Source organism: Oryctolagus cuniculus, chromosome 12 (genome assembly GCF_051225735.1).
Source record: "Oryctolagus cuniculus isolate XC-2025 breed Fujian yellow rabbit chromosome 12, ASM5122573v1, whole genome shotgun sequence".
Classification (NCBI taxonomy): Eukaryota; Metazoa; Chordata; class Mammalia; order Lagomorpha; family Leporidae; genus Oryctolagus; species Oryctolagus cuniculus.
The window spans coordinates 9944005-9971581 of NC_142878.1; the positions used below are offsets into that span (position 1 = coordinate 9944005).

General features: G+C 53.4%; 1 protein-coding gene across 3 annotated transcripts in view; it reads left to right on the forward strand.

Moving 5' to 3' along the window:
- The first annotated feature begins 136 nt into the window (after positions 1 to 136).
- The window catches only part of ASB7 (ankyrin repeat and SOCS box containing 7), a 40849-nt gene continuing 13408 nt past the window's right edge, over positions 137 to 27577 (forward strand). The window contains exons 1-6 of one of the 3 annotated variants that reach the window (XM_008248763.5): positions 137 to 681; positions 770 to 817; positions 1588 to 1664; positions 7131 to 7250; positions 9395 to 9656; positions 22884 to 23489. In XM_008248763.5, coding sequence (XP_008246985.1) covers positions 9446 to 9656; positions 22884 to 23489 — 817 coding nt within the window. In that variant the 5' untranslated portion in view covers positions 137 to 681; positions 770 to 817; positions 1588 to 1664; positions 7131 to 7250; positions 9395 to 9445. Of the gene's footprint in view, positions 682 to 769; positions 818 to 1587; positions 1665 to 7130; positions 7251 to 9394; positions 9657 to 21863; positions 22547 to 22883; positions 23490 to 27577 lie in introns of those variants that run through there. The other 2 variants (XM_008248762.5, XM_089311160.1) reach the window with 2 other exon arrangements.

Genomic DNA, 27577 nt, shown 5'->3' on the forward strand with positions numbered 1-27577 from the left:
GTGAGACCAATCAGAAACGAGTCCCAGCCCAGATCGGCACGCCTCCTCCAACTGTCGCGAATGCGCAGGCAGCTTTACGGCATCCAGGGGGTGGGGGCTGCCGGGGTAAGGAGGAGAGAAGGAAGCAACCAACCAACCAAGTCGCCCCCACCCCCCACCCCCACCCACCCCGGACCTGGTTTACGGCTCCGGGCTCAGGCTCCAGGGCGGCCGCTGATTGGTCGCTGAAGGCTTGGTCCCATCCCAGTGACCCCAAAGTGCTGGAGGGAGGGGGCGGGGGTGGCCCAGTGCAAAGTGCATCCCGAAAGCCCCCAGTCCGGAGACCCCGCTGCTGGCACTTGGGCCCCTGTATGACCCGGGACCTCGCTGTCCCGCGACCTCCTGGGTCCCTCCGCAGCTGGAAGCCTCCGGCCCGGAGCGCGGCAAGCCCCTGCTCCGAGCCCCTGGCCCGGGACTGCCCCCCCACCCGAGCCGGGACTTCCTCCCTGCACCCCTGCCCCGAGGCTGCCCGGCCGCCGGGACCGCCGCCCCGCGCCTGCTCGGCGGTGCGGATGCTCGGCGGCTCGGGGCCGTGAGGGGAGCCCCCGCGTCCGGCCCTGCCTGGGGTGTTTCTTCAATGGAGAAGTTGGCGAGTGTGGAGGAGACGCAAAGGAGGGAGAGGGGCCGCAGCTGAGGGGACAGGTAAAGTCAGTTACCTCCGCCGGGGGGCCGGGGCCGGCCGGGAGGGTGGGCGGGGGCGAGCCCCCTCCTCGCCGCTGCTGTTTTCCAGGTGGGAGCCGGCGGCGGCGGGGAGCCGGGCACCAGCATCTGCGGCCAGGTAAGGAGCCGGGCCTCCCCTCCCCCATTGTTCATCCCTGCCCCCCCCCCCGCGCGGGGCTGCATTTGGGGGGCAGTTGCCTGGGAGTGCACCCTCTCCCGGCCCCGCTGCCCACGCGTGACCCCGGCGCCCCGATAACTCCTGCACGCCGGAGCCGGCTCTCACCCCTGCGAGGGCCCGGCCCCGTGTGTTTCCGCGTTTTGCATGAGCTCTGCCCTGTGGCTTTGAGAGGTTTCGGGTAGCGACCCCCGCTTCCTTGCTCTCGGAGGAATTCCTCAATTCCGTGTTAATTGCTCGTTAATTCTGAAGGACCCTGCGTGTTAATTAACCCGCAGTTTACTGCTCTCCCCGACCCCTTCCCGTGTCCCCTTGCCTCTTCCTCCACCAGGAAATCTTTGGGGTTTGCTAGGGGACGGCCTTTGGTAGGGGAAGGGAAATTAATGGCTTGTTTTAGGAAATAATTTTGATTTTTTTTCCTACTAAGAAGTGGATCTGTGCACCTTCCTCGTGCAGGCAGCAGTAGTGGGAGCACTTGGGGACCGTGAACTTGGCTTCTGGGTGACCGATACAGGTGGACTAGGAAGGGACTGGAGTTTGTTACACCGAAGATCTTCTAGAACTGATAGAATTTTGCACAATGTGTTATTAAGTCATTTGACACTCAAAAAATTAAAAAAAAAAAAACACCAAACCAGAGAGATCGTTTGATGTGTTGAGGTATGTGGGGCTTCCAGTGGCAACGCTTTGTAAACGAGATTCTCGCTTCACAGCTCTTACAGACTTTGCGTGTCTAGTTCACGTGCCGCTGCGTGGTGTGCCGCTGCCTCGCCTCGCAGATCCGCCCAAGGTAAGTGAGCGTTAGTGTCGTCCCCGCGAGGCGGACTCGGAAGGCAGGTCTCACGGCAGCCGCGACGTTGTCACCTCCCGTAGCAAGAGTGAAAGGCAGCCTGTTCACCTCCGAGTTGTTCTGATGTTGCTGGCCACTTAGGGAATTTCTGGCGCAAAGCCGTTCTTGGGAGAGATTCAGATTGGTGACTTCCTCTGGGTCACTGGACCTTCTGCTCCCACGACGTCTCTGCTGATTCTCTACATGTGGCTGAAGACACTGTAGTGGGGTCTGGAGACCTGGACGCCGTGGGAGACTTGTAACGAGGGTGCTGCTCCGAGGGAGGGTGAAGGCAGCCTTGGGTGTGCGTGTGGGGAGCCAGGGGTAGCTCCTTTTCAGGTGCACTTGTGTTTGTGGCCGTATGGAGATCACCAGAGACATCGAATGATTAAAACTCTGCCGTGCTAGAGCATTTGAGGTGTGTTTCCTTTGCAAACCTTTTCCTGTTTCACGTTTAGTCAGCATCTGAGGCACTAGGTTTCTGGGATGTTTACTTTGCTGAGGGGTTTTGCCAGCTAAGATGGTAGGCGAGGGACCCAGGGCCTCTCCAGCTTTGAGGTAAAGAAAGAACCTTGCTTTCTCCGGTTGTCTAGCCAGGTCGTTCTCACTGCTTCAGCAGTATTTCGTGTGCCCTCTCGATTTCTCATGCTTTTTCTAAGATTAGGGAATGTCCAGTAGAATTGTCAGCGTCTGTCACGTTTCTAATGTTAGCATGATTGAGAATGTTTGATGTAGGTGAAGCCGAACATCTGAAATATGTGAGTATTTTTATTTACCGACACGGTCAGTTAGGTAGTTGATGTGTTTCAACCTGGCGGTTACCTTGGTGTTAATTCTGTTGCCAGTTGCTTGGTTTTTTGGGGGAAAAATAAATCATCTGGTTTGCTTGGTAACCAGACACACATCTGTGATCACACAGGGGATAATGGATTCTGTTGTTGTTGGAGAGAGCTTCCATCCTCTGGTTCACTCCCCAAAGGCCTGCAGTGGCCGGGGCTGGCCTGGGCTGAACCAGGAACCTGGAACTCAATGTAGGTCGCCCACAGGGGCAGCAGGGACTCAGCTTCTTGAACTTCCACGGCCGCCCCCAGAGTCTGCACTGGCAGGAAGCTCCGATCAGTAGCCGAAGCCGGGAATCTAACCCGGGCACTCGGATGCGGGCTGTGGGCATCTTCGCTGGTATCTTAACTGCCAGGCCGAGCACCTGCTGCAGAATTGTTTTTAATGGAAGATATTCAGCGATACCTGTTCAGTATCACTAGATGTATTATGGCCAAGACTTGTGCTTTCTATACTGAAAGTGATGTCATTCTCAATTAGTCAGCGTGCTGCATAAGGTGTGTCTATTTCATTCTCACTTGACTTTGGTGGTGCAGAGGTTTAAACCATCTGTAAAAAGTCCAGGTTGGGTGGAGTTGATATTCTCATCGCTGCTAACCTGAGTTCCAGCCTCTCTCTTCACTCTGAGCAAGGGAGGCGAAGCCAAGTGCACTCCCCAAGTGGAGCGATGGCCTCTTTCCCACAGATTCCCTAGGCAGCGACATAGGAGGCTGCTAAGCCGATACTGGCAGACGTGGTTAATAAGACAGGGCCAACCAGACCTCGTCGTTTATAGTGTTTGTGACTTAAGCTTCGAGCTGGATCTGGATAAGTGAGTTTTCAATCTTCCTCTATTGCCTCATCCACGTTTCATGAATGTGTGTGTTTTTACTGGAACTCGGGTGACTCATAGATAAGTCGTGGATAATAAATCCTGAGGTATACGGATGCCCAGTAACGGGGCGGAAGTAGAAATCCCCTCACTGGCTTAGGAACATCAGCCCTTGGTTGTAGCGAGTGACGCTGACATAACACATCGACTTTCTTTTGGGTGCTGGGCCCTCGAGCACACCAGGAGGGCTGGGCAGCCCTCGTGTGTTTTGGTCTGGCCTCTCGGTGTTTGCTGCAGGATGTCCGAGAGCCACTGACTTCACTCCCTTAGCGGCCTGCACCGTGATTTACTCTGCTGCCTTGTTCCTAGCTGGTGTGCAATCAGAAGGCACAGTTCTGATTTGTGTCACCTGCTCAGAAAATGCGTGGACTCTCAGTGAGAATAATAAACAGAAAAACCATACATACCTTAAATACCACAAATACCATGAATCAGTTATTCCAGAGAAACGAGATGTGCGACCAGCCTTGGTGACGGTTGTGTGATGCTGGGCAGGTCTTGAACACCCCTGTTTCATGGTTGTTTTTACCATTCGCCTTATCCTATCAGCATAGACTTTTTTCTGTCCACTGTAAGAAGTGAGAAGTCTTACCTTTAAATGAAGTTCACGTGGCAGCTCTATGGAAATCAGGTGGTAATGTATTTAAATCCCTAAATTTGTAGTTTCTAATATGGTCCAGGGTATAAAAGCTGGAAGCCTGTTTTCTATTGATCTCACGTGGAGTGGGAAAAGATGCATTAGCGAAACCGACGCATAGTATTAGCATTGGCAGTGAGACTTTGGGTAAAACGACGTACGTTGGGAAAATGGTTCATTTTGATTGTGCAGGCTTGTTTGTGTGCAGCTTTTTTGTTTTCTGACTGAAGCCTGGAGTCTCTGAAGACTGTCCTCTCCTGGGTCCACAGCCACCCTGGTGTAGGACGGCTGACACGTGCATCCGCTGTCGGGACACTGGCCTCCTTGGCCGTGTCCCTTCATTGCGTAGGTGGCTTGCAGGACCGTATTAGATTTTGAAGCGTGCGCTCCCTCAGGGGGAGTGGGGCTTTGCCGGTTCTCATCTCTGGAATTCCTCGGTGGCTTTTAATAGGCGTCTTTACCATTGGATGCTGCATTTGCTTTTAAATTGCAGTCTTCCCCGCCCCTTTTCTGTGCACATGTGAACAGCTGTACTCTGTTAGATGCAGATCTCATGAAATAGCCAGAGGACACTAGTCACTTGACTGTTGACGGTTCTCTGGTAAATCATTGTCCTCTGTGATTCCAAGTGACGAGGTGGCCGGGGTCATGTGTGTGTCCCGCATGTCTTACCCCATGAATATCAACACACAGGCACATGCCACAGGCGCTGTTTTGGTTTAAACCTATGGTGATTATATATAAATAATCTTAAAGTTCACTGGGGGTCTGCAGAACACTGTGTTAGGACATCACACAAAGGTGACTGCCGTGGCCGCGACGAGCACCGGGCCGCGCAGGCCAGGTACTCAGCGGGCGTTCGTCTGACTCCAGTCGGTCGCGTGCAGTCACCACAAGGGCTCTTGTTTGTGCGTCTTGCTTGTGTGAGAAATCATTTCGTCGCTCATCTTGCACGCCAGGCCTTTTCCTGGCGTTACTACCAAGTTGCTGCTGTTTTACCCTCTCGGCCTCCGGCCTGCGTGCCCCCTTCCCATTGAGCCCAGCTGCCTGTGTGCGGTGGTGACAGGGAGGCAGAAGCCAGCAGCGCCCCTAAGGATCTGGGCGGGAGGCAGAGGGTGTGAGGGCACACAGAGACGGGAGGCGTCCGGGGTGGTCCTGCAGCTCCCGCAGGACGATCGCAGGTTCCGTGAGGGAGGCAGACGGTGTGAGGGCACACAGAGACGGGAGGCGTCCGGGGTGGTCCTGCAGCTCCCGCGGGACGATCGCAGGTTCCGTGCGGGAGGCAGACGGTGTGAGGGCACACAGGTGGGAGGCGTCCGGGGTGGTCCTGCAGCTCCCGCGGGACGATCGCAGGTTCCGTGCGGGAGGCAGACGGTGTGAGGGCACACAGAGACGGGAGGCGTCCGGGGTGGTCCTGCAGCTCCCGCGGGACGATCGCAGGTTCCGTGCGGGAGGCAGAGGGTGTGAGGGCACACAGAGACGGGAGGCATCCGGGGTGGTCCTGCAGCTCCCGCGGGACGATCGCAGGTTCCGGGCGGGAGGCAGAGGGTGTGAGGGCACACAGAGACGGGAGGCGTCCGGGGTGGTCCTGCAGCTCCCGCAGGACGATCGCAGGTTCTTCTGCAGGAGCGTGTGAGCTCGTCATCAGAGACAGTTCCATTTTAGAAATGAAGTTCACCGTCGGTTTACAGAAGCTAGGACAGAGGTCACGTGTTTTCCATACCTGCTTCCCGTCTGTCATTGGTTCACGTGGCCCCCACCTTGGCAGGGGTGGGGACCGTCCATGCGCTTCTGAATTTTAGAACAAGCTTCCTTTCTCCTCCATTTTTTAACTGAGGCAGTTATTTATTTGTGTCAGTATGAACTCACTGAAAGTTACGTGACACTTTGGGTTTCCATCCAGACTTCCTGAAGCGCTTCCTTGCCCAGATCATCCCGCCTTGTCCGCGGGAGCTCTCTGAGCTGGCTCCTCCGTCCCTCTGTCGTGCCCCGTCCTGCCGCTGTTCTGTGGGCGCTTCCTTGCTGACCGGTGTACAAGACAGCGCCAGGGCCAGCCTCCAAGTTCCTGCCCAAGTCTTAGAATCTGGCACGTACGGAACGTGGTTCTGTGCGTTTTACACAGTGCCTTGTAGGAGTCTATCTGATCGTGTCTAGCTCATTTAGTTAGAAATACTAGAGTTTTAAATCCCATTCTGTTTCCAAGTACAAGTTGGTAAGCTCTCTGCCTTCCCTGAAGAAGTGTGACAGGGAGAGTCAGGTGAGAAGAGAGGACGAGGCAGACGGGGCTGTGCCTGTGCCGGGATGGAGACCTGCAGCCGGCTGGAGGCCTGGCCCTGCCTCTCCTGAAGGTGCAGGTGACAGAGGGCTTGGCACACCGCACACCACGCAGCGGCGCGGCAGGGCTCCCATACGTAATTCCTGCTGTGTGGAAGTCACTGTGCATGTGGCCCTAACCCTAGTGGAGCGCAGAGCTAGGATTTCGTCGGCAGGGAGGAAGCGCGCCATACACATGAGTGTTCTCAGAATCCCGGGGAAGCTGGCAAGACTGTTAAGGTTTTTCTGAGTCTGCCGTCTTCATAGAGGAGTCCGTTTCAGCATGAGGGGCTTGGTGTCTTCGGAGCACACGAAGAGTGGCTTTTAAAGGTAGAATCACCGCAGATTCCTTTTTCGTGCCGGCCACCTTCTGTATCGAATGCACAAGCTTTCTCGTTTTAGTCCTCTTTAGAGAGAATAGGTGATCATGGTGTCAGAAACAAGTGGAGCCAGTCTGGGAATATATTCTCAACAGAGGAAGAAGAATTCGTGCATACCTACAAGTCCTGAATGTGTGATTTATTCTTTTCTTCACTTAATCTTTTTTGTAAAGCTGCCATCCGGTGGGAGGGAGGGATCCTGAAAATAAATCACGTTTGATTTCATCTTGGAGATTAATACGTAAGTGACGAAAGCATTTTGTCAAAGAACTGATCTGCGTCCGCAGCCCTCTGGATTTGCCATCAAGTGCCGAGACCCCGCGGGCAGCTCTGGTTCTGGATTCGCTCAAGGAGTTTCCCACGGTTCTTATTCTGTTTGCTTGCAGGTTGAGAAGGCTCTGGGGCTCTGCCGGAGGACGCACACTGAGCCCATCCCCACCATGCTGTATGTGCACAATGGTTACTAGGCAATCCACATACCAGGAGAGGGGACATTCTTCCGTCAGGTGAGGTGACGCGGGGGCTGTGTTGGGAGACCACCTGTTCAGCTTTCCGTTTCTTTCTTTAAACCAGCCAGTGTGTGCTGGAAGAAATTTCAGGATTGCATCGCCGCATTCACCCTCTGCCACGGTAGACCGGTCTCCCACTACAGCAGAATCTGAAAGATGATGGTCTGAGCGTGCGGCCGTAGATCCCATTAACTCCCTCTGATGGCCTTTAACACGCGGACTACGATAAGAATCAGGAAAGACCTATTCCGACAAGATTCCTTATTTTCGTTCAAAATTTCTGAGACGAGACTTAATTTTAGTTTTGTCATTAAGTGAAGGAGTGAGGGAAATCTTACCGAGGAAACAAGTTGTTAAGTCTCTCATCTCCTGGTTTTCTTGGAGAAGATAGCGCTCAATAGCAGTCATGTGACAAAATTCCACCACTTGGTAGTGACGCTTCGGGCTGGGTGAAGACCCCGACTCTGTTGAGAGCACCAGCAGGTGCCTGTACACGCCAGCAGTAATGATTCGACCCGAGCTGGGCTTCCGTTTACCCGTGTGCAGTCCGTAACGAGAGGTTTTGAGAGATACATTACTGTTAGTAGCAAGACTATCCTGAGATCCTGAATCCACGTTGGAGAGCAGTGTCTTTAAAGAGCTTTATCACATAATTGTTTTTTTCCTATTTTTAGAAATGGAAGGTACTTGTTAAGAGATGAGTCTAGTCTTCTACAAATTAGCCCAGTTTGGAATGACTTCCTGGAAGCTAGTTAGTTTAGATTTCTGTATGTACTTAACTTAAAATCCCACTGGGCCGGCGCCGCGGCTCACTAGGCTAATCCTCCACCTTGCGGTGCCAGCACACCGGGTTCTAGTCCCGGTTGGGGCGCTGCATTCTGTCCCGGTTGCCCCTCTTCCAGGCCAGCTCTCTGCTGTGGCCAGGGAGTGCAGTGGAGGATGGCCCAAGTACTTGGGCCCTGCACCCCATGGGAGACCAGGATAAGTACCTGGCTCCTGCCATCGGATCAGCACGGTGTGCTGGCTGCAGCAGCCATTGGAGGGTGAACCAACGGCAAAGGAAGACCTTTCTCTCTGTCTCTCTCTCTCACTGTCCACTCTGCCTGTCAAAAAAAAAAGAAAAAAAAAAAAAAAGAAAAATCCCACTGAACTGAATTTGTAACGCACAGACATACACACACACACACACACACGTGCAGTGTCTCACCGTTTCATTCTGAACTTGGTATGAAGGCGATGTCATTTTCTGACACTTCTTGTGACCTAGTGAGTGAAGGGATTCAGTGTGCTACTCTTTCCTTTCAGATAATTTTATCGTAGGGCTAATTGACAGATTATTTAGATTCTCAGAGTTTTAAAATGTATGTTATTTGTTGCTACTTTGATTATTTATGGAGTGGAAAATAGAATTTAGAAACATGTACCAGAGGCTGTGTAGACGTAACAGGAAGCGGGAAGCGCTGATAGAAAGACAAACAAACCAATAAAAGGAAAATAAATCCCATCCCAACATTTTATTCTGATTTCTTAATCTGCTACTTCTCTACCCAGCCTTCCTCACTTTGTGCTAAAGATAAAATGTTGTTGAAATACTTGAGAGAAATAGTCAAAAGGTTTTTGTTGTTTGTTTTTGTTTGGGGCTTTTTTTTTTTTTTTTTTTTTACCCACTGCCTTCATTGTCTTTGGTGTTCCCAGTAAATGGGTTGTCCATTTATTGCTCCACGTTGACTATCTCGGATCAGTGACAGCACCCTTGAACGGCTTGTAGCTCCACCTCCTCCGGGCTTGTAGCTCCACCTCCTCCGTGGTGCGTCCAGTGAGTGAGAGCTCCTGAGATGGGCACTCACCTGATTTGCTACCTGGCATCTGCTCCCTCTTAGCTAAACCCGCATGCCGTGCTCGTGGGCTGTTTGCTGTGAGTGATTTTTTTGTTGAATAAGAGTGCTGTTTCTTTTGAAATAGTTTGTAATCTTAGGGAAATAATCGAAAGTTTTGGTCTCAACAGCTGCATGTTCACTAGTAGTAGGAAGGGTCATTACCAAGGATTTCTGATTGAGGCCTTGAACAGTGCTGAGATATCTAGTGGACAACTCCCAGGTGCCAAGTACGCTCAATGTCATCTCTTCTACCTGCCCTTCAAGGCTGATCCCTGTGACCTAATGACTCCTTTGTAACAAGCGGACTCAGCTAGGATGTTACACCACCACTGTCGAAGGAACCCTGAGCTGCAGGAAGAATTGCAGATCCAGGCCGCGGTGGCCGCTGGGGATGTCCACACCGTGCGGAAGATGCTCGAGCAAGGCTACTCTCCGAACGGCCGCGATGCCAACGGCTGGACGCTGCTCCATTTCTCCGCAGCAAGAGGAAAGGAAAGATGTGTTCGAGTATTTCTGGAACACGGAGGTGAGTGCCAGAGGCCCCAGGAGAAGCTTGAAATGCAGTTATATTTAGTGTTCAACTCTGGGGCTAGCACTCAGCATCTTCAACTGTCCTGGGCAGATTTCTTACCGTCGCACTGAGGTTTCCTTTAAAACAAGGTCGCTTGAAAAGATCAGTTTGGAAAGTGGGCTTTTCCACGTGCTGCAGCAGTCTACACAGCCTGACTCTCCCAGGGGATTCTGACCCTTTCTTCGGGATCGCAGTCGCTTTTGTTTCAGAAGCAGAGTGGCTGTGGTTCCTACAGTTGGAGGATGGCAAAGGTTTTCCTCGCTGGTAACTGCTTAATCGAGGGACCTAGCTCAGGCCCTGGGAGCTTCGTGGCCCTCACAGTGCCCTTCCTTTGAATTTACCTCCCTTGTAATTTTGGGTGCTCTCTTTTATGATGACTGTTGGGGAGCACTTGCCTTTCCCAGAATTGTGCACGGCTCCCAGGTATCCTAAGAGGAGACTGGGTATCCGAGGTCTGGTCTTGTACATTTACGCAGTTGGAAATTACATCTGACATTTTTGTTTTTACTTCAAGGGAGTATTCATTCCCATAAAGTTGTAAAATCAGTTGCTCTGAACTGATTTACTTTTCCTCCAGCTGAATTTCAACTTCCCTTCCTTTCCTAAACATGGGTCTTGAATATTTTATCAGCCACTCCTGCAGTGTCTCCTGCGTTACGGCGTCAGGCCGCGGGTTGGCACTCCCATGCACACCTGTGCTGTTCCAGGGCCCGCAGAGATTTGCTGTCATTCCTCAGGTGCACTGTTAGAAGCCTGGCCAGCCTTGCTTGCGTCCTAAGCGCAGAAAAATGTTAGAAGCCCCACAGCTCTCCTGAGGAGCGTGTGAATCTGTGAGTACAGAGGCCCTGAGCTTGGGCCAAGTGCATGGCAGTGCTAAACCTGAGCCTGGCCAGTCACACGTGCCAGGGACCCTGAAGCGGGGATCGTGGGCCTGAAGTAGTTGGCTGTGGACAGGCTGCAGACACCTGAGGGGCAGGAGCTGCACCGTAGCTGTCTTCCACGTCATTTCACCCTACAACTTGAAAAGCCTCGGTCTGGCCTTGATTAGGGGCGACGTAGGCGGAGTGCAGGAGGGCCACGAGAGCAGACTGAAAGGTGGTGTGAGATCAGAGCATCAAACGTCCTGGCAGCGCTTGGGAAGACCGAGGTCCGAGGGCTCCCAGCGTCTGTCCCACCCAATCCTGCTATTTTCTGTTTGAACCAGCCTCACTCGCAAAGAAATGAATTTTTAAAAGTTCAAATATTCAGGTTAATACACGAATAGTGTCTCTTTGAAACAAATAAAACAAATCTTCAAATACATTACAAATAAAGCCCCCTTTGACCAGCCTTGATCCTGTTCTGCCTGCCGCTCGGCCGCAGGACCCAGAGGTGTGAGTTTGATTTGCTGCTTATTCCTCTAGGTTCGTTCTTTTTCACTATTAAGATTTACTTATTTATTTGAAAGGCAGAGTTACCCTGGGAGAGGAAGAGGAGAGAGAGAGAGAGAGGTTTCATCCACTGGCTCACTCCCCAAATGGTTGCAGTGTCTGGGGCTGAGCCAGGCCAAAGCTGGGAACCTGGAGCTACATCTGCGGCTCCTTCTGCTTCCAGGTGCATTAGCAGGGAGCTAGATTGGAAGTGGAGCAGCTGGACCTTGAACCCCCACCCGTACGGGATGCTGGCATCCCACACTGTGCCTTAACCTGCCGTGCCGCAACACCGGATCCCACGTTACTTCTTAATACTGTTGGATCTGCGTAGAGAAATTAGGTCATGTTGTATTGTGTGTGGTTTTTAACACACATGTTATACTGACTGTTGTTCTACAGTGGATGTTTTTTATGCAATTAGGTGATTTCTTTACTGTCAGGGTTCTGCAGACTTTTCCCATTAAAAGGCCAGGGTGTAAACCTTTTAGGGTTTGTGAGCCCTACAACAGTTTCCGTTACAGCTGCTGTAATGCGAAAGCAGCCCAGATGCTCTGCTCTGTAAACTAGCAGGTGTCACTCTGTTCCGTTAAAACTTTTTTCATCAAAACAGTGGTGGGAGGAAGAAAAGATGGAACGAAAAAGGAAAAGATGGACTTGGGCCATCTTCCACTGCTTTCCCAGGCCATAGCAGAGAGCTGGATCAGAAGAGGAGCAGCCGGGACTAGAACCGGTGCCCATATGGGATGCCGGTGCTTCAGGCCAGGGTGTTAACCCACTGCATTACAGTGCCAGCCCCTGCCCCTATTTTTGATTGGCTTATTGGTGGATTTGAAAGGCAGGACATCAGAGGGAGAGGGAGAGAGATCTTCCATCTACTGGTTCCTGCCCCCAATGTCCACAGCTGCTGGGGTTGGGGCACCTGAAGCCCAGAACCAGGAACTGCACCCTCATCTGTCACGTGGTGGCAGGGGCCCAAGCACTTAGGCCATCATCCACTGCTTTCCCAGACGGATTAGCAAGGAGCTGGATCAGATGTAGAGAAGCCAGGACTTGAGCCAGTGCTCCCATATGGGAAGCCAGTGTCACAGTAGTGCTGCCACACAACACTGAGCCCTGACCCTACTCTTTCTAAAGATTGACTGATTTAAAGGGAGAGACAGAGCCAGGAAGAGAGCTTCCATCTGTCTGTTCACTCCCCTGGCCACAGGGCAGGGCCAAAACCAGGAGGCAGCTAGCAGGGAGCTGGATCAGAAGTGGAGCAGCCGGGACAGGAACCAGTGCCGTATGGGATGGCAGCGTTGCAGGCTGCACCCCTGTGCAGTGTTTGTTCTGCCTGTTGATTTGTTCACATAAAGCCGGTAGTACAGTACTAGCTCCTTGTCAGTGTGAGACTTTCTCGGATCCCAGATTCTCTTAGAGGGAGGGCTGTACCGGCTTTATACTGATCTGCTGTTTTTGGACATTCCAAGTTGTTTCTACTGTTCCATTAGGAGATACACTGTTACGGAGGGTGTCCTTGACAGACCTTCCTGCCTGTGGGAAAGCTGCTGTCTTGAATGGTTCCTGGAGGGTGGTTGTTGCAGGGTGGATACTGACGAGGTGGCCTCTGGGAGGTTGTGCTGCTTGTGTCCTTATTGCCTGCGCTGACCGCACCCCCCTTAGCGAGAGCCGCTTAGCACGTGGCTGGCTTTTCCTGTATGACACGCATGCCTTCTTATTTTTTTATAAAAAAGACGTGAGTAGCAAAACATCTGAAGACTGAGCTTTTTTATCTTTTTTAAAAATCGACTCGTAGGAATTGTTAAATACACTCTCCTCTGTTAGTTATGTGTTGAGTAACCTTCTCCAAGGTTGTAGTTCTTTTGCATTGTTTTGCGGGTTTTAGGAGAGGCAGAGGGGACTCCTATCTGCTACTTCACACCCCACTCCCACCCCCACCCCCTGCCACTGCAACAGCTGGAGCTGCGTCCAGCCAAAGCCTGGAGCCCGGAATCCCATCCATCCAGGCCTCCCACATGGGTGACAGGGACCCAGGCACTTGGGCCATCACCTGCTGCCTCTCAGAGCATTGCTAGGAAGCTGGAGCAGAGGCACCGGAGCTGAGGCTTGAGCCCGAGCCCCCGGATACGGGGTGTGGGCAGCCCAGGGCAGCTGGGCCTGCGCCACGGTGCCCGCCTGCTTTTCTCTGGATGTTTTTATCGGCAGAAGCCTGTGTTCTAATGTAGGTGAGCCTACTTTTCCTTTGCCTATGGTTTGTGCCTTTTGCGTCTTGTTTAGGAGATACGCCGTACTAAGGGCCATTATTTGTCTATATATTCTTCTAAAAGCTTTTGTGGCATTTAAGTCTTCACTCTGTCAGAATGGATTTTTGTGTCTGGTACCAGACGTGCCAGTGCCTAAGTTCTCTCCCTTCCTTCCCCACTGCTGTGCTCTGCTGGGTTGGACAGAAAGTTTTCAGGCACAGACGTGTCCGTTTCTGCCTTCTGACGTGGTGTCCCTGTGCAGCAGGGACTGCCTCAGCCACTCTGCTCTTGCTCTGTAGCAAGTTTTTTCATCTTCTAAAAACAGTTTTTAGATTTTTTAAATTAGAAATGGTGGTTCACTCCCCAAATGCCCACAGCAGGGATAGGCCAGGATGAAGCCAGGAACCATCTAGGCCTCCCATTGGGTGGCAAAGACACAAATATTTCAGCCGTGGCCTGCCATCTCCCACGGTGCGGGTTAGCAGGAAACTGGATTGGCAGTGGAGGTGATCCCGGCCCTCAAATATGGGATGCCGGCGTCCCAGGGGGCAGTTTAACCTGCTGTGCAGCCACACCCACCCCTCGTTACTCTTCGTCAGAAACAACAGAAGTGGCTTGGAGAAGCCCCTCGTCAGCTCTCGTGTGGCTGTGTCCACCTGCTCCCCTTTCCCTAGCACATTGCCAACCACTGGGAAAGTTGGTAGGAGAGGAAACCCCGCTCCCGACTCCGCCGTGGCCCTGGCGAGGCTCCCTCTGCTGTGTGTTTAGTCTGGGCCTGGGCTCTGGGCTCTAGACCAGTGTATCGACTCTGTTCAGCTTCTCCATCCTCATGGATGTGGACGTGGGAGCACAGCCCACGCTGTGGCCCTGCACTGCGTCCTTCCCAGTGAACAGCACCGTGGCCTGGACTGGCCACGCCCAAGCCCAGAAACCATCCTGTACCCCTTTTCCTCTCCTGCAGTTTGACCAGATGCTTGTTCTGGTTGGTCGTGCCTGTGGCATACTTGCCGAGTCTTTGACAGGCGACACTGCCCTACTGTTGGGCAGGGCGCCCTGGCTCCTCCTCCTCCCAGCCGCCTCCAGGTAACGCGGTCTGTTACACAAGGAGATGCAAATGCTTGCGTGGAGTCCATCAGTGGGTCCCCGTTTCCCTAGGACGGTGCTCCTGGCCCTTCCCATGCACACACGGCTTGTAGTGCCCAGCTCCAGCTTTGAGCCGTGCCCCTCTGCCTCCTGGCAGTCCCTGGTGGTCCCTGGCGGCCCCTCTGCCTCCTGGCAGTCCCTGGCAGTCCCTGGGGGTCCCTGAGCGCAGGCTTTGCCTGGGAGTGCCCGGGTCCTGCGCATGCTCACTGTTCCTTCGCCTTCCTTGTGCCGACTGGGGAAACCCTGTCTCGCCACCCAGCGGGTCAGATGAGATCTGGTTTACGTCCTGTTAGGTGATCCCTTTGTTCCCGTAAGGCTTTGTCTTCCTGAGGGTAGGACCCACATCTGCTTTGCTCACAGAGCCTCGCTGCAGCCCCCTGAGGCAGCTGTCCTCCAGCGTTGCTGAGAAATGGGCCGCCCTCGGCGGGATTCGAAAGCTGCCTGAGTTCATCAACGCACTTTGCAAAATCACCAAAGTCACTCCCCTCCCCTCCCCTCCCCCGCCTGCCGTGTGGAGGAGCATGTGGCACACCCTCACTGCCTGCTGGGGTGCGGGACTTGGGCGCAAGGAAGGGTTCCTAGAGACAGTGAGGTTCCTAGAGACGGTGGGGTTCCTAGAGACGGTGAGGTTCCAGTGGAGATCTTGGGTATGTGGGTGGGGGGTGGGGGTGCCACACACGGAGCACGCCAGGTGTGGAGGGTTGGAGGAGGGACGGGGAGCATGTTTGCTTTTAGGAGCTGAGAAATGGCCGAGTAGGGTGGGGTCCTATCCAGTCCCTTATTCTAGGGCGTCACTGAGCTGGGAAGACACTGGCGGCGAGGCCTGGGAGACGCAGACCTGGGATCTAGCGCGTTCACTGGTCACAGCTCGTGGCCATGCCACAGGTGGGAGGGAAGGAGACCCAGGATAGCCGCAGGTTGGGGCCTAAGGAATGGGAAGGAAGGAGTTGGCATCAGTTGAAGGTCAAGGTTAGGTGAGGAGCAGGGGAGTCGGCGGGATTAACGGGACGCAAGTGTAGAGGACAAAACACCAACCGGAGGTTGTGTCTCACACGTGTTAAAGGAGCAGGCTTTGGCAGCGTCAGGTCCGAGCCTACTGGGAGCCGAGCGGCCACCTCTGACTGCCAAGGAGGAACTCAGTGGGGCAGCGCTACGTGGGGCCGTCCCGGCTGCCCCTGTGGGCGAGTGTGGGTAGCTGGTGCTGTCGGCGTTGCAGAAAGGGCGCGGTGGGAGTGAGGTTTTCTTGTTAGTTTAATGTAGACGTGTGGTCCATAGCACACCGTGGCTAATTAAACTTCAGTTAAAAATTCAGTTCTTTAATTACACTGGCCACATTCTAAGACTGGTAGCTGCCATATTGGGCGGCACAGATGTGTCGGGATCTACCTATGCAGACAGGTGTTAGTTTGCTGCCTTGCTTTTCTTTTTTCTTTTCTTTTTTTTTTTTTTTAAGATTTATTTATTTGTTTGAAAGGCAGAGTTATACAGAGAGAAGGAGAGAAAGAGAGGTCCTCCATCCGCTGGTCTACTCCCCAGTTGGCCGCATGACCGGAGCTATGCTGATCAGGAGCCAGGAGCTTCCTCCGGGTCTCCCACATGAGTGCAGGGGCCCAGGGACTTTTGCCATCTTCCACTGCTGTCCCAGGCCAAAGCAGAGATCTGGATCGGAAGTGGGGCAACCGGGACTTGAACCAGCACCCATTTGGGATGCCGGCACTGCAGGTGGCAGCTTTACCCGCTACGCCACAGCACTGGCCCATGCTGCCTTACTTTCAAACATCCTGCTTCAAAGTGCTGAAAGCTTAGGGTTTTATGATGTTCAAAAATGTAGCGGGGGCCAGTGCTGTGGCTCAGTGGGTTAAAGCCATGGCTTGCAGCACCAGCATCCCACATGAGTGCTGGTTTGAGTCCCAGCTGCTCCACTTTCAATCCAGCTCCCTGCTGATGTGCCTGGGAAAGCTGTGGAGGATGGCCCAAGTCTTTAGGCTCCTGCAGCCTTGTGGGACACCTGAAAGAAGTTCCTGTCCTGGTTTCAGCCTGGTCCAGCTCAGTCATTGCAGCCATGAGGGGAGTGAACCAGCAGATGGGAGATTTGTCCCATGTCTCTCCTCTCTCACTAGCTCTACCTTTCAAATAAGTAAAATAAATAATAAAATAAAATCTTTAACTAGATAGATAGCTAGATAGAGAGTTTTCCAGCACCTCTGGGATGCACACAGTAATACCTCAAGTCCTGGCAGTCTCTCTGGCCAGGCGAGTGCGCTGTTGGAACTGTAAGGGAGGAATCTGTTGCCGAGTGAGAATTAGAGGGAGCCCATCGTTGTCATCTTGACTTTCCCGTGTTGAATCTGTAACTTCCGAGCCTATGTAGATGTATTTCAAGAAATACAACGAAGAGACCCTATCCTAGTGCACTTATTCATCTTCACATTCAGTGTTTTTGCACACTGGCCTGACGCTACGGACACCCGTCCCCCAGGGACCCGGGAAGCACCTGGGTCCTCCTGGTGAGGCGGAAGGAGCCCTTGGTGAGACCGGAGGAAATGGCGGGAGAGAGAAGGCAGCGGTCAGGGAACCGCAGCAGGACACTTGGAACTGTTTGTAGCTTTTCAAAAACAGAGAGTCTGAGGATCACAGTCGCAGCTGTGGTGAGCAGGCACGTTGCGAGAACTCCTGAGGACGCCTTTGGGAAGCAGCTCAGCAGTGTGTATTAGGACCTTAAAAATGGCGCTGGCGCCGCGGCTCACTAGGCTAATCCTCCGCCTTGCGGCGCCAGCACACCGGGTTCTAGTCCCGGTTGGGGCACCGGATTCTGTCCCGGTTGCCCCTCTTCCAGGCCAGCTCTCTGCTGTGGCCAGGGAGTGCAGTGGAGGATGGCCCAAGTCCTTGGGCCCTGCACCCCATGGGAGACCAGGATAAGTACCTGGCTCCTGCCATCGGATCAGCACGGTGCGCCGGCCGCAGCGCGCTGGCCACGGCGGCCATTGGAGGGTGAACCAACGGCAAAAGGAAGACCTTTCTCTCTGTCTCTCTCTCTCACTGTCCACTCTGCCTGTGGAAAAAAAAAAAAAGTAGCCTTTTCCCAAAAACCCACTTCTGTTTAAATTTAAATTTAATTAAAGTAACAAACTGCTATAGCCAAGGAAACAAACTTAATCTGCCTAAAAATGTCATTACTCATTGTATATAGTTTTTAAAAATGGAAGCATTCTCAGTGGCCAGATAGAAAAATTTAGCAATTAGAGTATTATTGCAATAATGTACATATGTTTTAGAATGTGTAAAAGAAAGCTGAGGAGCCAGTGCTGTGGCATAGCTGGTAATAGCGTGCCATAGCACCTGCGGTGTGGGCACTGGTTTGAGTCCCACCTGCTCCCCTTCTGATCCAGCTCTCTGCTATGGCCTGGGAAAGCAGAAGAAGGTGGCCCAAGTCCTTGGGCCCCTGCACCCATGTGGGAGACCCAGAGGAAGCTCCTGGCTCCTGACTTCAAATCAGCTCAGCTCTGGCCGTTGTGGCCATCTGGGGAGTGAACCAGCAGATGGAAGACCTCTCTCTCTCTCTCTCTGCCTCTGCCTTTCAAATAAATAAATCTTTAAAAAAGTAAAAGATGTTGCATCATGGACAAGTTGTTGTCATTTTTAATTTGAGAGGCAGAAAGAAGGAGAAAACTCCTATCTGTATCACTCCCCAGATGTCAGTAGTAGCTGGGGCTGGACCAGGCCAAAGCCAGGAGCTGGGAACTCAATCCAGGTCTCCCATGTGGGTGGCAGAAACTCAACCACTTGAGCCATCAGCCTGCTGCCTCCTAGGGTTTGTATTAGCGAAGCTAGAATCAAGAGCCAGAGCTGGTACTCAAACCCAGATAGTTCATCTTAACTTCAGCCTAGCTTGTTAACTGCTAGGCCAAATGCCTGCCCTCTAACTAGTTATTGGGAATCCAAGATTTGTTTAAAATCTGAAAATCAGTAGAGTGAGTAGAATAAAAGATAGCAAGTGCTCACTTAAGTTGATGCAGAGAATGCATGTGCATTTAGTAAGTAGCTTTCCGTGGTGAAGACTGAGCAAGGGGTGACTTGCAAACCCTCAGGAGGGGCCTCTGTGAAAAGCTCTAACTTAGACGTGCACAGTGATGAGCTATCAGGAATGAGGCAGTGGGGTATGGCTTGGGGAAGCTAGAAATGGGAGCGGAGGTGGGACTCAAACCCAGGCACTCCAGTGTGGGACGCAGGTGCCCCAGGGGGAGATGTGATGCTGCGTAGACACCTGTCTCCTTCCCCAGTGTTATGGAAGGTTGGAGGACTTACACCACCTCTATCCAAACTTATGTAAAGCTCCAGTAGTCAGACCAGTCTGGTATTGGTATGTGGGTAGACTTTAGATCACTGGGGCAGAACAAAATTCAGAAATAGACCTGTAGTTATATGGTAAGTTGATTTTTCTGCAAAAACACCAGCATAAATCATTGTGTTGGAACAGATACCTGTACAGAGAATAATGGACTTGACCTTACTTTATACTGTACACAGAAATCAAGTAGTAGATCACCAATCTAGAGAGCTAGGGCGGGCATCAGGCAGTGCTGTGCAGTTGAACCATAGCTGTGACTTGAGTGCCAGTTCCATTCCAGGCTGCCCCACTGGTGATCTGGCTCCCTGCCGACGCGCCTGGCAAAGCGGCAGGGGATGGCCAGAGTGCCTGCGCCCCCGCACCGATGTTGGAGACCAGAGTGGGTTCCAGGCTCTTGTCTTCATTCTGGCCTTTTGGGGGAGTGAACCAATAAATGGAAGTCCTCTCTTTTCTCTTCACTTTGTCTCTCTGTTTCTTTCTGTCTCTTCCCCCTCCTTAAGACTTTTTCAAACAAAATAAATAAACCTTTTAAAAATAAGCTAAAATGCAAAATTCCTGCAAGAAACCAGAACACCTTTGTGATGTTTTTCAAAGGTGTCTTAATCAGACACCAAAAGCAAGCTTCAAAATTTAAAATTTGAATCTTCAAAAATAGTATGAAAATGAAAAGGCAGGGTCCAGCATTGTGAGGTCGCAGGTTAAGCAACTGTCTGAGGCTTGAGGCGCCAGCCTCCCATGTGGGCACTGATTTGAGTCCGGGCTGCTCCACTTCTGATCTAGCTGCCTGCTGATGGCGCCTGGGAAGGCAGCAGAGGATGGCCCAAGTCCTTGGGTCCTGCACCCATGTGGGAGACCAGAGGAAGCTCCTGGCTCTGGCTTCAGCCTGGCCCAGTCCTGGCCATTGCGGCCATTTTGGGGGTGAATCAAATGGAAGATTCTTTCCCTATTCCTCTCCCCTTTCCCCTCCCCCTCTCCCTCTCCCTGTAATTCTGACTTTCAAATAAATAAATTTTTAAAAATGAAAAGGCAAGCCGCAAATTAGGTAAAAATACTTGCAAAACATCTAGCAAAGGGCTTGTCTCTAGAATACATAAAGAGACCTTACTGTTCAGTTATGAGATTGGTGAATAGTTCACAAAAGAAGGTATGTGAATGAGCCACGTGTCACCAGGTCTGAGGGAGAGGCAACCCAAGAGCACAGGAAGCCATGGTTTCACTGTGGAACCGGTGAAGTTAGAATTACTGAGGATGCCGGGGGAATGCGTGCCGGTGAGAACAGAGTCTGAGGTTCATTACCGCGTGACCAGCGGTGCTGGTGTTTACCCAGGTGAAGGTGGGAACGCGGCCACCCACACAGTGTGAGTGTTCACGCTGGCCTTACTCAGGCCTTCAGATGAGAAGTACCCTGATGTCTGTGTGCTCACGGGTGCTTAGGTTCTGCGTCAGTATTTGGAACACTGCTCAGCAATGTGGGGAGACGGACAGCTGCACACACAGCCACTCGGATGGAGTTCAGAGACACCAGGCCAAGGGAAGTGAGGCCGAGACAGCACTTTTCACAGAGTCCATTTACCTCAGCTTTTAGGAAAGGCAGAACTTCCGCTGGCCAGTGCTCTGCGCGGGGCTGGAGTGCTGGCAGGGAACTGACGGGAGCAGGCAGGAAGGAGCCTCCTGGTGCTGAAGTGCTGTGTGTTTGGAGTGGCTGTGGGTACGTGATGACTGTGTAGGGTTAGCAGGCTCACCAGTCTCTCTCAAGTGGAGTGAATTTTATTCTACCTCAGTAAAGCTGTTAGAAAAAGAAAAGCTGATGGCAGGAATGTCCCCTTGCATAGATTGGTAGGTAGACTGATTTAAATGGGTTTGTTGAGATTACCTGCCGCTTGTTTAGAATAAGCCCTGCCTGGGGGAAGCGTTTGCTAAAGGGAAGGGAAGAAGTCATCGAAGTGGCCAGTGGCCGGGGTTGTGTTTTGGGGGAGTTTTAGCTCCCTCAGCAAGGTTTTCTCCATGGGTGCCTGGCACATTTCTTAATACCCAGGTGTTTTGAGGTTTCTGTTGCTTTCCCAAGTGAACTCGTTTTCTTGTCTTATTGCATTGGCTGATAATAGTCCTTCAGTTCTGCCTTGCATCTCCCGTTCTGTTAGCGCTGCCCTGCACCCCCCAGCTCCTCGTTCTGTGCTGTGTCCCCAGGTGCTCTCAGTGCAGTGGCTTTAGGAAGCAGGTCACTGCCATGTCAGGCTGTGAGCGTCCTCAGCTCAGGGGGCAGCGAAGTTCTTAAGTCCTGAGTGGGGAGCAGAGGGACAAGCGGGATCTGCTGTAACGGAACTTTGATGTTACTGTCAGGAGTGCAGGCTGCAGACAGGGTGGTGCCTGGCACCCTAAAGGCACTTTGGAGGGTGAAAGGCTGGAGTATAGGTTAAGAGAGAGCACGTGGAAGCAGTGGCTGGGCAGGTGGAGATTGGAATCGACACTAGGACAGTTTATTGTTTCGTTAGGGTAGAGGTGATCCCCTAAAAACCCTGCCGGTCCACACCTAGCCCCAGCCTGGTGAATGAGGCAGGTTCCCGGGACCAGAGCTCTGTGGATCAGTGGCAGGAGTAGCGCATATGTATGCTTTACCAGTAGGTGGCAGCAGAGTGCCATGGCAAAATGTTCTTGCTTTTTTTTTTTTTTTTTTAAGCTTTGTGGGGAATAGTTACAGTTTGATTTTCTTTCCTTTAAGACCAAGGGCGACAGGACAGCCTCATTTTCTCTAAATAGATAAAAGTAGAACTACCTCTGTGTCCTTTCTCTATACTAAATGATTTTGGAAACCTACACAAATGTAACTTGCTTTTGTATGTTTTATTAACAGCTCCTTCTTACCTGAAATGTGCACTGTTTTGGTATTATTCCTGTTTTACAGTTTCTCTGCCCCATCGATTCCGGGAGAGCATCCGGCTGTTCTCTGTTGCAGAACTAAGTGATATTTTATCAAATAATACTTGAATATTTACACCCATAACTTTGGAGTCATTTAACATGTGAAAAACATTATTTTCTCTCTTCTGTAAACAGACCAGCAATTAAGGGCAGTGTATAAGAAGAAAGCGTTCTGATCTTAGTTTGGTCTGAACAGTTTGTCTTAGCCATGGAATCATGGCTTTGAAGGAAAAGACACAAAACTCTCTTGTTCTGCCATTGCCCAGAGAAGTCAGTGGGACGGAAGCCGCAGAGCACTGGCCTGTGGCTCGGGGGAGGAGCTGAGGCAGGTGACGGAGGAAGGCGCTGGAAGGGTCAGATAACAGCTTCTCCCCAGTAGCAGTTGAGTGCCGGTTTTTGGAAACTTTTAGAAAAATGTGTACGGTGCTCGGGTTTCTCCGAGTTTGTCACATACTGTCCTTCTCAATTCTGATGAACGATAAAGTTCATGAAAAACCAAGAGTGCAGACTAGGCTTTTCTGTGGTGAGAACACGCGTTATCCAGGTCATTTCACTACAACCTTACATGCCTTGGGCTTTCCACAGACCACGGAAAGCCGCTGACAATTAGTATTTTTACCTAACGTGCCCTGAGACAGTCGGCCTGCCAGACACAGTACGTCGTCATTTGGAGCAGCGGGTGTTGCGACACACACTTCTCTTTTAAGACCAAGAAGAAGCACAGGAGAAAATAAAACCAAAACCAAACAGGAGAGACATACGAAACAACACAGACACAGGGTAGGGGGTGGGGGGTGGCTGCACCCCAGGCCGTGGTTCAGCGAGCCAAGAAGGGGGAAGTGCTGGTGGGGAGCTGGACTCTGTTCTTCGTCTGCCTGTTGAAATACTTGCTAAGTCTCCCTCCGTTGGCCCAGGCTGGGTCACTTTTCTGCTCAGGTTTATTTTCTGGGAAAATTAGCGCTTCGTGAAGCCGGGGGCGGGGGGAGAATCGTACTCGCTGCCTCCTGATGGTGTTGGGTCTCCGCGTGTGTGTGAGCCGGGGCACCAGCGTGCTGCGCCCTGGAGGGTGTGCTCTCGGCCGAGGTCCGCTAACGTCTCGCTTTGGTTTCAACTCCAGCCGACCCCACAGTGAAGGACTTAATCGGAGGCTTCACCGCTCTTCATTATGCAGCCATGCATGGCCGGGCCCGGATTGCACGCCTGATGTTGGAGTCTGAATACAGGAGCGACATCATTAATGCCAAAAGCAACGACGGCTGGACTCCCCTCCACGTGGCTGCCCACTACGGGAGGGACTCGTTTGTCCGGCTCCTACTGGAGTTCAAGGCCGAGGTCGACCCGCTCAGCGATAAAGGCACGACGCCGCTTCAGCTCGCCATTATCCGCGAGCGGTCCAGCTGCGTGAAGATCCTGCTGGACCACAATGCCAACATCGACATCCAGAACGGCTTCCTGCTGCGCTACGCCGTGATCAAGAGCAATCACTCCTACTGCCGCATGTTCCTCCAGAGAGGGGCAGACACAAACTTGGGGCGCTTAGAGGACGGCCAGACCCCTCTGCACTTGTCCGCCCTCAGGGACGATGTGCTGTGTGCACGGATGTTGTATAATTACGGAGCGGACACGAACACAAGGAACTACGAGGGGCAGACCCCACTGGCTGTCTCAGTAAGCATCTCTGGAAGTAGCCGGCCGTGTCTGGATTTCTTACAAGAAGTCACAAGTACGTAATGTCGTTCTTATTACTATTATTGCGTTGTTTGAGTTTGAGTCTTCTCAGGGCCTTCACGTAACTGCTGACGTAAAATGACCAGACGTTAATCACGCAGCGTCCCTGCCTGGCGAGTAACGCCTCATGCAGCCACAGCTTGCCTTCTACGGTCCTGTCTCACAGTGGAGTCGGTGGGGCTGGACGGAGAGGGTGGAGACGGAGAGGAGGGCAGAGCGGGTGCCAGCCTGGGAGAGGTGGGGGCAGTTTGGGACTTGGGATTCCAGGACGCTGTGCTTTCACAGTGAGTGCTTGGCTTTTCTGCTTCCTGTGCACCCACGTGACGTGGAACACAGCCGTGTTACTTGCGTGGGTGCCCGCATAGCATAGGTGCAGGGGTCAGAGATGGTGGTGAGGGACTCCCGCTCTCCGAGGGACGCCAGGCTCCAGGGAGACCTGGGCCGCGCAGTTTCTGTCGCATCCGAGCTCCGCCTGCATGGCACTGTGGTTCAGAGCCTGGAAGAGGCTGGCCCGCCCCGTGCGGTAGCTTGTGTGTGCAGGGTGTTTTCTGGGGGTCTGGCTTCCGTGGGCTCAGCCACCACCTCAGCAAGCTTCCCCGTGGCCAACCGGTCGAGTGCCTGTCCCAGAGGTTAGCACCCAACACGAAGCCTAATCTGTAACCAAATTGATTTTACTCTGCTGCGTTTTTAATGAATCCCCTTTGCTGCCATCGGCTTTGAGCTTTCTGCAACCTTGTAGAAGAAGAAATATTGGCGTTCTGGGTGCCAGGCGCTGGGGGGCAAGGCATTTGTTTGGCTTGCTTGTGAGTAACCCTCTCTCCCCCTGGGAGCTGAACTTTGGTGTGAAGCAAAGTAATGAAATGCAATTTGGATTTTATGCATTTGTCATGGGGGATAAGATGAAGGAAATATCATAAATATATTCAGACTCAAGCACTTAAAAAAAAAAATCACTGAGCCCTAACTCCGTTGTAGCCAAGAAAACTTCCTGGGTTGGCGGGAATGATCACTGCCCTGCCAGCCACTAGCCTCTTGCAGTTGGAACCTGTCAGGCGGCCAGTGCCATTGAGGAGCTGCCATTTTAATCGTTACCTAATTGTGACCAAGTCACACGCAAATGGCCACAGAGGCTCGTGACACCTTGCAGGTCAGCACAGATCCGCCCGCCTGGGGAGAGGCCCGGGGCAGGCGATGTTGTGACGGGGGCTGCCGGCTACCTCCAGTCTTGTTGTTGTCGTCATTTTAACGTCCACCGCAGACTCCCTGGTAAAGCCGTGTGGCTGCCCTGGGGAAGGCGCGTTCTACACGCACGTGGTGCCTTGGCCCCGCTGTGGCCAGTGGCGTAGGCCAGAGCTGGCCCGAGGGAATCTGCAGCCTGGCTCTGCCCGTGTCGGCTGTGACCTCGGGCAGGGGCCCTGAGTCCTCTGTGCCTCAGTGTCCATCCTCAAGTTGGGACAGCAGCTGCGTCCGTCTTACAGGCTGTCGCGAGGGGCAGGTGAGTTGGGATTTACAGTGCACACACTCGGTGCTGTGTGTCCTTCCCAGACGGCGGCGCGGAACTGCTGATGAGGGGGTGAATCCCCGGAGCCCTACTCTCCCGAGCCCCCCTTTACCCCTGTGGACTGTGGGTAGCGGCAGCCGCGGGTGGCGGAGCTGGGACTTGATGCCAGGTATGACAAGTGTGTGGGCGGCTCCCTCTGTGTCCCCGGACCAGCAGGACTGTGCAGTTAAGGAAAGAGTCACAGGTCCTCAAAACTCGGGGCGGGGATGGTTCCAGAGGAAACACGATGGGGCTGCCTCCCCGTTGCGAGTCGAGCAGAGCCGTGCACCCCGTAGGCTCTCAGCAGTGCTGCGTGGCCGCCGACTGCGTGGGCAGAGGGGCGGGGATGAGGACGCCGGCGGCGCCGCCATCCACTGTTTCCTTGTGCTTGCTTTGTGAGAGCACTCTTCTCCGGCGTCTTCTTCAGGTGCCTCCGTTCACTCACTCCCTTCCTTCTTGACTCCAAAGGCCTTGTCTCCTGCCAGAAGCAAGTTTGGTGCTGCTTCTTGCCCTCGCATTCCGCGGCTGCAGTAGGTGTTCTCTTCCCCGTGCGGGATGCGTGCTGGGAGAGCAGTGTAGCTGGTGCTCCTTGGAGCCGTCTCCCGAGCGCTCTCGCAGACTCCAGCCTGAAAGGGAGCGCGCCAGTTCAGGGAGCACCAGGGCCCCGGGCCAGCCCCTCTCGCCAGGCACCGAGCGCTTGGCTTCTGACCTGAGGACCCAGGTCCTCAGTGCTTAGGACAGCGCCGGCACCCCTCGGTGGTCTTTCTGTCCACTGGGCCGCTTTGGCCAGAGCAGATTATTTAAATTAGGAAAGACCCGAAATATCATATCCCTGGGATTTAAAAACTATCCCAATTATGTGGAAAAATGACCGTTAAAAACTCTGCTAGCCCCTACATAAAATCCAGGCGGATCAAGTGGCTTAGTCATAACGTTGTGTCTTTGGTGCCTGGTTGGTAACCAGTGGAGGGAGAAGCCGGCAGGGGCTGCCGTGGCTGGTGCCCCAGGGACGAACTGAGCTGTCCAGCGGTCAGACCGGGGCAGCCTGTGCCTTCTAAGAACGGCCGGAGCTCCGCGTGGGTGTCTCCAGAAAGCCGGTCAAGTGGAGGGGCTGCCTCTTGGTGCCCAGGAGCTGGGAGAGCCAGGGCCCCGCCTGTGTGCGGCAGTGCGGCAGTGAGGATCATCCTGCAGAAGGAGAGGTGTCGCCCGCTCGCTTGGCAGTGCTCGGGAGAAGCCAGTCTTAGTGTTTTCACTTGAAAGCCACAGAGGAAAAAATATGGAACCAATGAAATACAGGGTCAGCAGGCAGAGCAGTGTGGCCAGTGCCGAGAGCAGACAGCGGCAGACGTGGTGGTGGGCCAGGCGGGGGCCTGGCGGCCGGGGCTCCGCAGTCCGGGGCTGGGGCCGGGGCTGAGGGCGAGCAGGCAGTCCGTGTGAGGAGGCCCGGCTTGCCCGTTGTCGGGGTTGTGCCGGCACACGCAGCTGCTGGAAGTTGAACAGCGTGTGTGTGATGTTTGCACAAACACCGTCTCGGGGCGGGTCCTGGGCTCTGACTCCTGGGGCTCGATGAGGGTTCCTGGCTGGAGGTGGGGAGCACAGCGTGGTGGGAACGGGCGGAGGTGGGGAGCACAGCTGGTGGGAACGGGCGTCCGTGCAGCAGTTGAGTGGTTACACACAAGGAGGGGCAAGCGTAAGACCGCGTGGTTGAAGACGCACAGTTTCATAGCAGCTGTGTCAGACTGTTTTGTGAATGAAACGTAACCTGAGGATAGCGTTGAATAATAGAAGCCTGGACCCCGGAGGCTCCGCTGTGATTCTGTGCCCATTCATCAGCTCCCTGCCCGCAGTCTTCCCTCTCGGGTCGGCGTGTGGACCAGCGTCCTGTGTGGAATGTCCTAGGAAGGCATGCCGGGAGATGCAGGACCTCAGACAGGCACCAGCGCGGACTGTAGCCTTGCACAGGGAAACAGGCGATCGTGGTGAGCTGCAGGCCTGCAGTGTGGTTCAGAGAAAAGCCATACAGCGCTTGGGGGGCGCACCCGCCTCGGGGTGCCCAGGCCCCAGGTCCTGACACGATCCAGTGCAAGCCTGTTTGTTCTTCCCCGGCCACTTCTGCAGGCGAGAGGGAAGGTTGCCGGGAAAAGAGCTGGCGCGGACGGTTCCTTGTGTAAAAGGTGCGCGATTGGAGGAAAGTTTTCCCTAACACAGTCCAGGCAGGGTTAGGAGAGCAGGGAAGGAGGTGCTCCGTATCGGACCGGCTGCATTACTTCCCGAGGAGGTGCGGCACGCACTACCTGCCTGGGGAATCCCGGCATCGCAAGGCTTTACCCTTTTGGTAAAAGAGGGAAAAGTTCAGCGGGCAGGGGGCAGCGGAACACTCGCACAGACACAGGCCCAGGGCTTCGGAGAGCTCTGCTCCAGGGTGTTGACGTTTCAGTGCAGTGTTAGACGGAATCTTACCGTTATACCCCGTGTTCTCCCTGCCCTTAAATCCCCTGGCTGGTAACTCCGTCCCGTCTGTGTCACACCCAAGTCTGGTTTGA